This window comes from Saccopteryx bilineata, chromosome 1 (assembly GCF_036850765.1).
Source record: "Saccopteryx bilineata isolate mSacBil1 chromosome 1, mSacBil1_pri_phased_curated, whole genome shotgun sequence".
Classification (NCBI taxonomy): domain Eukaryota; kingdom Metazoa; phylum Chordata; class Mammalia; order Chiroptera; family Emballonuridae; genus Saccopteryx; species Saccopteryx bilineata.
In genome coordinates this window covers 259,822,153-259,835,330 of record NC_089490.1, presented here as the reverse complement: position 1 = coordinate 259,835,330, position 13,178 = coordinate 259,822,153, and the positions used below count along the sequence as shown (strand labels likewise).

The window sequence follows — 13,178 nt, the reverse complement described above, 5'->3', positions numbered from 1 at the left end:
TCTGCGATGGGTGGGGTGTGTATAGTTTGAAATGCCCTACTCACTGGCGGTTCTCGGACCTCATTTCCCCTCATTCCTTAAGAGTGTTTGGCTTAGTTCAGCCATGTATCTGTGAAATATTTGCCTAACTTGTATCATGGAAGATTTAAATGAAACTTCTAGAAGTCCTGAATTCTTGTTTCCTTTTCAGGTAAATCCTTTAAGTTCTCCTCTCTAAAAATGAAGATATTAGACTGACTTAGATCCAAAACTTGAAATGGCGTATTGCTATGATATTCCTTAGTTCTATGAAACAATTTAGAGTATTTATTTCCTCAGTGGACTATAGATGAATGGCATTACCTTCTTTTATGTAAAGCACAGCTGGTATATTGAGAGATACAAGTAATACATAATTCAGGGTTTTTCCCATAATTTAATGCATTGTCAGATAACTTGTACCACGAGCATGAATTTCTTTTTTTAAGTGAGAGAAGGGGAGATAATGAGACAGACTCCACATGCGCCCTGAGTGGGATCTACCTAGCAACCCACGTCTGGGTCCAAATGAGTGCATTTTTATACTTATACATTATAAAGTCAAAGGACTTAAAATAAGTTATTTCCACTTAGGAAAAATAAGACCAAGATCAAAAACAAACAAAAAACACATACCCCCAAAACAGTCTGGAAACTCCAGGTGGCAGCAGAAACTAGCTGGCTGACACTACAGTAACAATGTAGTGTCATTGTCAGTGTTATTGTACCTGTTCCAGAATCCAGTTTTAAAACATTCAACGTTATCATGTATATTTAGAATGGGTTCTTATGACTTGAACTTTAAGTGTTATAAATTATTTTTAACTTTATTTCTAAAATTTATATAAGCACTGTTTTTGTTTCTGGGTTTTTTGTTTTTTTTAAACATGTGTTCAGGCCCTGGCTCGGTGGTAGAGCATTGCTCCAGCATGTGGAAGTCCCAGGTTCGATTTCCGGTCAGGGCACATAGGAGAGGCAACCATCTGCTTCTCCTTTCCTTGCCAGGGTCCAGCCCCAGGGGGAATCCAGGGGTCCCACAGGAAGAGACGGCGTCGTTGCGAAACGAGTGAGAGAGCCGAATTCTTTTTTTAGCATTCACTGTCAGGCATCTCTGCCAATGGCTAGTCTAGCTTTATTTTTATACACACACACACACTAAGTTACAATCACATGGTATTCAGAATACATTGATTAATAATTGTTTTTGTTTCACTATGGTTACATATCTCTAGGCAACAGTTAATTCATTTCTATAAGCTATAAATCAGGTGGTAAGTCATTCTAAGTATAGTTATACAATAACTTGAGCAGCACTAACAATATTTGCGCAAACTTCTAAAAGGTCAGTATTGATTAATAACTCTACCTTACCTAATGTCCTATTGTCTAGTCAAATTTTATTTGCCTACTATATTCATATACTAGTTAAGTTCTAACTTTATTTTTCTCAGAGTGTTCCCCCTCCCCCTCCCCTTTCCCTCCTTCCCTCCCTCCCTCCCCTTCCCTCCCTCTCCCTCACTCTCCTTCTCCCACAGCTATGGCTCCATTGATTCAAGCGCTTTGGCCCTGAGTGGTGAGGATGGCTCCAACAAGCCTCTGCCTCAGGGATTAAAAACAACTCAGTTGCAAGCATCAGGCAGAGCATCACCCCTAGACGGGTTGCTGGGTGGATCCCGGTCTGGGTGCATATGGGTGTCTGTCTCTATCTCCCCTTCTTTAATTAAAAAAAATGTTCAGTGATGTGTAAAGTATAATCCTTCTTAGTCTCCCCATAAGCTACAAAAAGAAAACAATGTGGAGGACCCGGGTTCGATTCCCGGCCAGGGCACATAGGAGAAGCGCCCATTTGCTTCTCCACCCCTCCGCCGCGCTTTCCTCTCTGTCTCTCTCTTCCCCTCCCGCAGCCAAGGCTCCATTGGAGCAAAGATGGCCCGGGCGCTGGGGATGGCTCTGTGGCCTCTGCCCCAGGCGCTAGAGTGGCTCTGGTTGCAACATGGCGACGCCCAGGATGGGCAGATTATCGCCCCCTGGTGGGCAGAGCGTCGCCCCTGGTGGGCGTGCTGGGTGGATCCCGGTCGGGCGCATGCGGGAGTCTGTCTGACTGTCTCCCCGTTTCCAGCTTCAGAAAAAATGGAAAAAAAAAAAAAAAAAAAACAAGAATGTCATTCTTCATATCCCATCAGTTTTGTTATCTTTGAGGAAGAAACACTGGTTTTATGTCTGCTAAGGATACATAATTAATTATTTTTCCACTCAATTTTTAGGGAATATCCACCTATCACCTCAGATCAACAAAGACAACTCTATAAGAGAAGCTTTGACACTGGTCTGCAGGAATATAAACGCTTACAAGCAGAACTTGATGAGATCAATAAAGAACTCTCTCGTCTGGATAAAGAATTGGATGACTATAGAGAAGAAAGTGAAGAGTACATGGTAAAGTCAAACCCGATAATTATATATTACATGTGCTTTTATTCTGATCTATGGAAATACAGTATACTTTATGCTGATGTTGATATAGAATTTGCCGGTAATTACCAAACTGTAATTTTATTGAAGAATAATTGAAATTGAATGTTGGGTGAAATTCTTTCCAAACTGAAGAGTTTGCTGTTGTTAAGAATTACATATATCCTTTCCTATTTAAAAGAAGATAGCTTTATCAGTTTTTCTATTTATATACCCAGTTCATTCTTTCCATAAACAACTTAAAGAATACAGAATTGCGTAAATTTGTGTGACTACCTGGTTATCAAAATATTAGTTGTTAAAATAGCCCTTTCATATTGAAGTACACCTAGACACACATAGTCTTTTATAAGGAATCATCATATCATCATATACTGCATTTCCCCTTAGGTGCGTATAAGACGCACCTTAACTTTGGGGCCTGAAATTTGGGGGGAAAATGTATTACATAAAGTTTTATTCATCATAAAATTCATACAATTCCTCATCACTGTCATAACTCCCATCAATTAGCTTGTCCTCATCTGTGTCTGATGACGAATCACTGTCTTTTTTTTTTTTTTTTACAGAGACAGAGAGAGAGTCAGAGAGAGGGATAGATAGGGACAGACAGGAACAGAGAGAGATGAGAAGCATCAATCATCAGTTTTTCATTGCGACACCTTAGTTGTTCATTGATTGCTTTCTCATATGTGCCTTGACCATGGGCCTTCAGCAGACCGAGTAACCCCTTGCTTGAGCCAGCGACCTTGGGTCCAAGCTGGTGAGCTTTGCTCAAACCAGATGAGCCCGCACTCAAGCTGGCGACCTCGGGATCTCGAACCTGGGTCCTCTGCATCCCAGTCTGACGCTCTATCCACTGTGCCACTGCCTGGTCAGGCGAATCACTGTCTTCATATATTGCCTCATCTTCAGTTCCATCTGTAGTGTTTGAAATGCCACAACCACTGTATAAGACGCATTCAGTTTTTAGACCCCAAATTTTTTGTAAAAGGTGCGTCTTATACATGGGGAAATAGGGCATGTTTTACTTATATCTTTCCTGCTTTTTTACTCAAGAATAGTTTATGTGGGGAAAAGTTTATTGTTCGTTTTTTTTCTTGGTCACCTGACTAAGGTAGTATTTGACCATGTAAAGTTACTCTTTCCTTTTTAATTCCCCCTTCCATACTGTACTCTTTGGAAGGAAGTCACAATGCATCAGTCACTTAAGGAATGGGGAATTATGTTCCAGCTCTCTAATGGGCTGTGTACCAACACAAATTATTTAGAATTCTGCATGAGAGATATGTCACTTCTTCTGTTTTTAAATTTACTTAATCAATCATTTATATCAGTATGGACTCATAGATATGTTATTTATACTTTGGTTTATAATCGAGCACTTCTTTATTTTGTATAGCTGTGACCTTTGGAAACACTTTCCGTTGCCTCCTTTGTCTGTTTGATGTACTTCCTTCATTGTGGAGGGTTTTCTTATTTTTTAAATTTATGTATTCATTTTAAAGATTTTATTTATTGATTTTACAGAGAGAGGAGGTGGAAAATGAGAAGGAAGAACTCATAGTTGCTTCACTCTAGTTGTTCATTGCTTGTTTGTCATATGTGCCTTGACTGGGCAAGCCCAGGGCTGTGAGCCGGCACCCTCAGGTTCCAGGTTGACGCTCCATCCCGCGCTGCTGCAGGGCAGGCGGAGGTTTTTCTTTTTGAAAGCTTTCTGGTACTCCATATATACTGCCTTTTTTTTTTTTTTGGTATTTTCCTGAAGCTGGAAACGGGGAGAGACAGTCAGACAGACTCCCGCATGTGCCCGACCGGGATCCACCCGGCACGCTCACCAGGGGCGATGCTCTGCCCACCAGGGGGCGATGCTCTGCCCCTCCGGAGCGTTGCTCTGCCGCAACCAGAGCCACTCTAGCGCTTGAGGCAGAGGCCAAGGAGCCATCCCCAGCGCCCGGGCCATCTTTGCTCCAATGGAGCCTCGGCTGCGGGAGGGGAAGAGAGAGACAGAGAGGAAGGAGAGGGGGGGGTGGAGAAGCAGATGGGCGCTTCTCCCGTGTGCCCTGGCCAGGAATCGAACCCAGGACATCGGCATGCCAGGCCGACGCTCTACACTGAGCCAACTGGCCAGGGCCTACTGCCTTTTCTTTACTCAATAATAGCCTGCAGTTATTCTTTCATATCAATAACAAAGATCTACTTACTGAAAAAAGTATTCTTATGTGTTAAAAATAGCTACACAATTTTTTATTCTATGGTTGTACTGTAATTCACTTAAGAGTCATTCTCTGTGAATAGACATTCAGGTATGTCTTCCCCTCTCTGCCCCACACACATACTCCCCCCACCCCCCGTAATACCAGTAATAACGCTGGTGAACCTTTCTACATTTGTGTACTTGTCTGCTTATCTAGCGTGAACAAATTTCAGAATATGAAATTGCTGAGTCAGAAGTTAGACACATTTAAATTTTTGTTGCAAAACTGCCCTCCGGAAAGATGAAATCAACTGCATTCCTGCTAATGGTACTCTAGAGGGCTCATTTGACCCACATTTCACTAATACTTAGTGTACCTAAAAAATTACTCCTGTGTCTGAGATATTAGTACTTAAATTATTTTTTATCATATCATTTATTTATTGGAACCTCATATTCATTTTTTAAAATACTATTTATCATTTTTAATCCGCTTTTCAGTTTTGAGGCATTTACTTCTTACATAGTTTGATTTAACTGCTGTTTCCTTTTATGGCTTTTGTATGGTGTTGTCATAAACCTTTATCAATTCAGGAAACACTTCCTAATCATTATTGTGTCCTTGATGTAGAAGTGCTGAAGTTAGAAGGATAAATAAAATCCTGTGTCACCTCTGAAAGAGCTCATATCTTAAGAAAGAAACTGACATCTATAATAGCTTAGACAATGTGGCTAATGCCATATTCACATTATGTGTATAAAGTATTGTAGCTAATTGCTCAGAGGAGGAATAAGGCCTGAAGAGCTTAGGAGAGGCTTCTCTAAGAGGTAACCATTAGACATTGTCCAGAAAAAATGGGGGAGGTGTGCATAAGAACATGGTAGAAATCTGGAAGCATTAACATGCTTGATTTTTAAAAGGAATCGCAAATGATGGGTGCTAAGACTGGATAGGTAGGAGACTAGATTAGTAGAGAAGTTAATGCAGAGATCAGAGCTGTGCTTTACAAGAGACCTCTCTGATGTCAACAGGGCATGTGGACTGGCACAGGGAAAGATGAGAGACAGCAGAACAGAAAGTTACCTACCTATGTGAATGGCACTTAAGAAATAATGTCGGCCCTGGCCGGTTGGCTCAGTGGTAGAGCGTCAGCCTGGCGTGCGGAAGTCCCGGGTTCGATTCCTGGCCAGGGTACACAGGAGAGGCGCCCATCTGCTTCTCCACCCCTCCCCCTCTCCTTCCTCTCTGTTTCTCTCTTCCCCTCCCGCAGCCAAGGCTCCATTGGAGCAAAAGATGGCCCGGGTGCTGGGGATGGCTCCTTGGCCTCTGCCCCAGGCGCTAGAGTGGCTCTGGTCGTGACAGAGCGATGCCCCGGATGGGCAGAGCATCGCCCCCTGGTGGGCGTGCCGGGTGGATCCCGGTTGGGCGTATGCGGGAGGCTGTCTGACTGCCTCCCCGTTTCCAGCTTGAGAAAAAGAAAGAAAGAAAGAGAGAGAGAGAGAGAGAGAGGGAGGGAGGGAGGGAGGGAGGGAGGGAGGGAGGAAGGAAGGAAGGAAGGTCATCGCCTAACCTGTGATGGCGCAGTAGATAAAGCAGGGGTCCCCAAACTACGGCCCGTGGGCCGCATGTGGCCCCCTGAGGCCATTTATCCAGCCCCTGCCCCACTTCCAGAAGGGGCACCTCTTTCATTGGTGGTCAGTGAGAGGAGCATAGTTCTCATTGAAATACTGGTTTGTTGATTTAAATTTACTTGTTCTTTATTTTAAATATTGTATTTGTTCCCGTTTTGTTTTTTTACTTTAAAATAAGATATGTGCAGTGTGCATAGGGATTTGTTCATAGTTTTTTTTATAGTCTGGCCCTCCAACAGTCTGAGGGACAGTGAACTGGCCCCCTGTGTAAAAAGTTTGGGGACCCTCCTGGGATAAAGCATCAACCTGGATTGCTGAGTTTGCCAGTTCAAAACCCTGGGCTTGCCCAGTCAAGGTACATATGGGAGTTGATGCTTCCTGTTCCTTCCCTCTTCTTTCTCCCTCTCTTTCTCTTTCTCTCTCTCCTCTCTAAAATGAGTAAATAAAATCTTATTTTTTAAAAAAAGAAATAATATCAACTTCTCTTCACTGGCTTCTTGTGGTCTCTTGCTAACCATAGTTTTTTTTGTTTGTTTTTTGACCATAGTTTTTTAAGAGCTTTAAGACTCTGGGGTAGCCGGCTTGAGCTTGGGATCATAGACATGATCCCACAGTTGCTGGTTTGAAGTCCAAGGTCTCTGGCTTGAACTCAAGGTCGCTGGTCACTTGCTCTGTTGGAGCCACCGGTCCAGGCACATAAGAGAAAGCAATCAATGAACAACTAAGATGCCACAATGAAGAATTGATGCTTCTCATCTCTCTCCCTTTCAGCCTGTTTGTCCTTGTCTGTCCCTCTCTTCTCTCTCTTTCTCTCGTGCTTGCACATGCACACTAAAAAAAAAAAAAAAAGGACTATTATTTTAATTTCCTATATTTTTGGCAGTTTTAGCTTGAAAATATAGCATAAATATTGTTATTGTTTTTTTTTAATTTTATTAATTTTAGGGAGAGGAGAGAAAGAGAGAGAAAGAAGGGAGTGGGGAGCAGGAAGCATCAGCCTGTAGTAGTTGCTTCTTGTATGTGCCTTGACCAGGCAAGCCCAGCGTTTCAATCTGGCGACCTCCCGGCAACCTCATCATTCCAGGTCAACACTTTCTCCACTGCACCACCACAGACCAGGCAGTACTGTTACTTTTAAAAGAGGAAATGACTCATTAAACATACTTCCTGTGTTTCTCATTAATAGGCTGCTGCTGATGAATACAATAGACTGAAGCAAGTCAAAGGAGTAAGTATCCCAGTAAGGTTCAGTGACGAAGAATTTTTCTATTAAGTGATTTTCCTTTAACTTTTAGACTGACTATGAATACCTTGTCATGCATTGCATTGATTACAGACAAAAGGCCCAATAATTGCAAGATAAACTATAACTGAGAACTTGGAAGCTTAATTTCAGTTGTTTCCAACTACAACCAATACTGATTTTTAAAAAACTTTTATTTTTTAATTTAATTTAAAATTTTTATTAATTGATTTGGGAGAGACAGGGAAACATCAATTTGTTGTTCCACTTATTTATACATTCATTGGTTGATTCTTGTATGTGCTCTGACTGGGGATCAAACCCACAATCTTGATATACCAGGATGACGCTCTTAACTAAATGAGCTACCTGGCCAGGGATTAAAACTTTTTTAAAGGTTGAAGTATACATACAGAAAAGTACACATATCATATGTGTACAACTTGGTAAATTTTCACAAAGCAACTACATACCTTTGTACCTGGCACTCAGATCAAGAGGTACATTTCCTCGTATCCCTGAAAATGCCTTCTTATATTCTTTTCCAATTTTTACCTTCTTCCCAGAGGTAACCACCACTCTGACTTCTAATATCATAGATTAATTTTAAACTTTATATAAATGAAACCATCTATGTTTGATTTCTTCTGCTCAGTACTGTGCTCGTGAGAGTCATTCATGTTTTGGCATGTGTCTGTGGCTCATTGATGCTTATTTATGTTGTGAATAAAACAGAACTTACTCATTTATTGTATCATTAGTGAGCATTTGGGTTGTTCCCAGGTTGGGGCTTTTATGCTCATACAGCTTCAAACATTTTTGTAAGAGTCTATGCATGTACGCACACATTTGTTAGGTATACACGGGGAGTGAAATATCAGGGTCTTTACACAAGTGCATGTCCAGCTTTGGGCAGGTGCTGTCAAACAGCTTTCCTGGTTGGTGCCATTTTATATTCCCACTGAATACTGTAAATTCCTATTGCTCCATATCCTTACCAACACCTGCCGTGATCAGTCTTCTTGGACTTAAATGATTTTTGTTTTTATTTATTTATTTTTAAAGATTTCATTTATTGATTTTAGAGAGAGGAGAGGGGGAGAGAGAGAGAGAGAGAGAAATGGGGTGGGGGATGGGGAGAGGAGCGGAAGTGTCAACTCATAGTGACTTCTCGTATGTGCCTCGACCAGGCAAGCCCGTGGATTCAAACCTGTGACCCCAGCATTTCAGGTTGATGCTTTATCAACTGTGCCACGACAGGTCAGGCAAATGATTTTTTGTTTTTAAAAGATTTTATAGGCCTGGCTGGGTAGCACAGTTGGTTAGAGTATTGTCCTAATACACTAAGGTTACAGGTTTGCAGGTTCGATCCCTGGTCAGGGAACATCAAATAACGACTGCATAAATACCATACTTTTTGCTCCATAAGACGCACCTGACCATAAGACACACCTAGGATTTTAAGGAGGAAAATAAGAAAATAAATATTCTGAACCAAATGGTGTGTTAAAATATTTAATAAAATACCGTATTGTTTGCTCCATAAGATGCATGGGCATTTCCCCCTCCATTTTTTGGGGGAAAAAAGTGCATCATATGGAGTGAAAAATATGGTAAGTGGAACAAGTCAGTATTTCTCCCTTCCTTTCTCTCTAAAATCAATCAATAAATAAAAATTAAAATATTCTATTAAATTTTTTAAAATTACAAAACATGATTTTAAATACAAGAGTTTAAAAGCATATATAGTTTCCTGTCTCATTCACCATTTTCCCAGTTCCTGTTTCCCAAATCAACTGATATCACCTGTTTATTGTTTTCCTGAATTTTTAGATGATGTGTGTTAGTTTGTTTTTTGTTACTTTACAAATCATTAGAAATTAGGTATCCTTTGTAAAACTTGGGTTAAAAGATACTGTTGAGCAAAGAGAATCAGTTGCCTATCTGGTTGAATACTGCCAGGTGCCTTATGTATCTTATTTCATTTAACATTCCCAACAATTCTATATGACTAATTTTGCCCTTTTTTTGGTTAACCTTTGCCTTCCCAGCAGCTACACATAACTCGTTTTTATTTTGTTAAATTTACCTGGTTCATTTTATTTTCCTTTTTAGTCTGCAGATTACAAAAGTAAGAGGAATTATTGTAAGCAGTTGAAGAGTAAATTGTCACACATCAAGAAGATGGTTGGAGATTATGATAGACAGAAAACATAGAAGACAGATTTCACATTGTTTGAGAGATGAAGAAATACCTGACATTTCTACAATGTTGTCAGAATGCAAAATGACTTTGGACTCTAACCAGAGAGGCCAAACCTTTGTGATCATTGCAAAGATTTGGTAACTGGAATATTATCGGTATTGAAGCATTTTATAAATACCTGTAGCTTTTAATAATCAACTGGGCTGTACACTCCAAGTAAGGATTTTATGCTTTAAACATTGGTTCTTGTATGAAGAACTGTTTTGAGGTTTTTAAACCTTTAAGAAAGGTTGCTGAGTGGACTGTGCTATGAATTTTCATACCCTAGGCATGAGATAGGTGATCTCATTTAATCCTCCCGGAATCCTCCCTTTCATGTAACTGTTACTTACAATTGTTCCTTTTCAGATAAGGAAAATGGTTCCCTGCAATGAAGTGAAACTGCTTGTTTCTTAGCTTGCAGTTTCGGTTAAGTCTGTTTTATGACTCCATTAGTAAAGTCCCTGGCCATGCATATCTTAGCTACTATAGATACTGCATTCTTCCCATCTCCTTGTTGATTTTTTTTTCTGTGTATAAATAGTTAAAAGAGCTTTTTATTGTTTTATGTCATCTTGGTAATAAATATCATATAAAAGTAACACACTGTGAAATTTAAAGATTGTAAATATATATTTACTTTTTAAAAATCAAAATTTAAACCCACTGGTTAGAATTGTGTTGTATATTTTAAAATACTTTTTCATCTTTTATGGTTTACATTCTTTTTTTTTTTTTTAACTAGGCTTTTTCATTATATCAGAGTATCTGATTACATTTATAATTCAGTTGTGACTTGAAACGTATCTTACAGGAATGTTCAAGTTCTGTACATATTTTATGAGGTATTAAATCAGGTGTTTTCTTTCTATAATATACCTGTTTGATGTTAGTGCTACTAATTTTAAACTGTGCAAACCAACACACAAAACATGAAATTTTTCAAATGGTGCCCTTAAATCTCAACACTTTTTTTTTTTTTTGTATTTTTCTTTAGTTGGAAACAGGGAGGCAGTCAGACAGACTCTCGCATGCGCCTGACCGGGATCCACCGGTGTGCCCACCAGGGGACGATGCTCTGTCCATCTGGGGCGTCGCTCTGTTGCAACCAGAGCCATTCTAGCGCCTGAGGCAGAGGCCATAGAGCCATCCTCAGCGCCCAGGCCATCTTTGCTCCAATGGAGCCTTGGCTGCGGGAAGGAAAGAGAGAGACAGAGAGGAAGGAGAGGGGGAGAGGTGGAGAAGCAGATGGGCGCTTCTCCTGTGTGCCCTGGCCGGGAATCGAACCCGGGACTTCTGCACACCAGGCCGACGCTCTACCACTGAGCCAACCAGCCAGGGCCGAGCTACATTTTTTAAATGTAAATTTTTTATTACTAAAGTAAAATTAACTGGTAATACCCAGCATGTTGCTAGCAAAGTTAACTGTGATTATCCCCCCCCCCCCGTTTAGAACTTATTTTGTGAAAATATTTTGAAGAATCTGTAAATTAATCATTAGTATGCAATTCGGACAGGTAAGTATGTCAATGTAAAAAATGTCCAAACCTGTAGAAGTTTTAAGTTTTTTTTAGCCAGATGTTTTGACAACAGGTCAGGAAGCAAGGTCTCAAATGCTCCAAGAATTACAGTTTTTCAGTTTTTATCTTTCTTTTGTTGGTGCCCTGAGCAGGGCTTGAACGTGCAACTCTGCTGTATTGAGATGACACTTTAACCAGCTGAACTACCAGGTGAGGGCCTGCAGTTTGTTTTTTACATTTTTAATTAAGAAGGGAACATAAGGAAGATTACATGAAGGTGGGAGAAAGCACAGTAGAAAGATTATATGCTCCTTTGAGGGTGGTTATGCTTCAGAGGGGTGTGAAAAAGAGAATTACTCTGGCATTTCAAAGGTGGTTAACCTAGAAGCACAGGACAATAAACAGGGCTTGCTTAAGGCAAAAAGAAACCTTTTAGTAAAGTTATATGCCTGGGGTATGACAGCCCACCACGAACTGCCCCAGTAGGAATTTATGATCAGCCTTGAACTGTCAGATTTATTACAGAGCCCTTTTTGCCCACACATAATTTTTGTATACAAATCTGAATCATTTTCCAAAGATAAAATTTTAAGTAATGTTTCCATTATAACAGTGATTCATCTCTTCAAATTGAAGAAATTCTTAATTTTCCATGTGCTTTACCTACTTACAACTAAAGATAATCTATGCCTTTTCATACCTTTTGGATTCACACCAAATGGTAAGGACTCTCTTGAGCAATTTAACTGATTTCCATGTATGTTAAAAATTTTTTTTTAAGATTTTATTTATTGATTTTAGAGAGAGAAAGAAAAAGAAGGTGTAGGGGAGAAGCGGGAAGCATCAACTAGTAGTTGCTTCTTGTGTGCGCCTTGACCAGACAAGCCCAGGGTTTTGAACCAGCGACCTCAGCATTCCAGGTTGAGGCTTTATCCACTGCGCCACCACAGGTCAGGCTATGTGTGTTAAAATTTTAACTCTTGTTCTTGGAAGTGACTGTACTTAGTTTATGAAGGCAAGCCTGCCAGTATTCTGTTAAAACCTACTCAGCTGAATGTAGAAATTCAACAGCATAAGTATGCATTGTAAAATTGTGCCATAAAACTGGACTTTGAAATAAAAACGAAAATCATTTTTCAAATGTGGGACTTCCTAAAGACCACTTCAGAAGCCAGGATCTGTTGGGGTTGGCATTAACTAGCTGGATATAATTTTGAAAAGCTACTCAAGTAGTTTCCTACACTGAAAAATAAGAGGTTTAAATTAGTTTCAAAGATCTCATCCATCTCTGACCTTCTGTGATTCTTATGTCTACATTCGGCTTTCTGCTATATATACCATTGTTCAAGAATTTGTTGTGGAAGTATGCAATCCATTTGATAAGTGTTCACTGCATAAAGTGATTTCTTTACATGATCTGTATTTTGAAAAATTTAAAGAAATACAGAAAATACAACATACTTGTACCCACCACCCAGAAATAACAGATACTAGTTTTGTCATAAATGCTTTGTATTTTTTGAAACAAACTTGTCTATTACTATTTATAATAAAAGTTACATGAAATAATTTAATTTCTTATAAGTCTATTGACTTGCAACCATTTCTCATTTTACAGTAAAGAAAACTAAAGATCTGATGGATTAATTGGTCCGTTGTCATATTCAAGCATGCGACTAAACTAGGAATGTTTATTAGGTTCTATACTCCCATTCTAACTTAACTTTGTTAATAAATTAATGGGTTGGATAAGGTGGAATTGCTATGTGTGATGTTAATAAAATGTCCTATTTTAATTTTTGAGTGCATTTTAAGTACTTTTTTTGTGTGTGAGAGACAGAGATGAGGGAC

The 13,178-nt window shown here is 39.7% G+C and overlaps 1 protein-coding gene across 6 annotated transcripts in view; it reads left to right on the top strand.

The window, feature by feature from the left end:
* Positions 1-13,123, top strand: part of OCLN (occludin) — a 60,285-nt gene extending 47,162 nt beyond the window's left edge. For all 6 annotated transcript variants that reach the window (XM_066241847.1, XM_066241827.1, XM_066241855.1 and 3 more), the window contains exons 7-9: positions 2,283-2,454; positions 7,506-7,547; positions 9,678-13,123. In XM_066241847.1, coding sequence (XP_066097944.1) covers positions 2,283-2,454; positions 7,506-7,547; positions 9,678-9,779 — 316 coding nt within the window. In that variant the 3' untranslated portion in view covers positions 9,780-13,123. The remainder of the gene's footprint in view (positions 1-2,282; positions 2,455-7,505; positions 7,548-9,677) is intronic.
* The last annotated feature ends 55 nt before the right edge of the window (positions 13,124-13,178 follow it).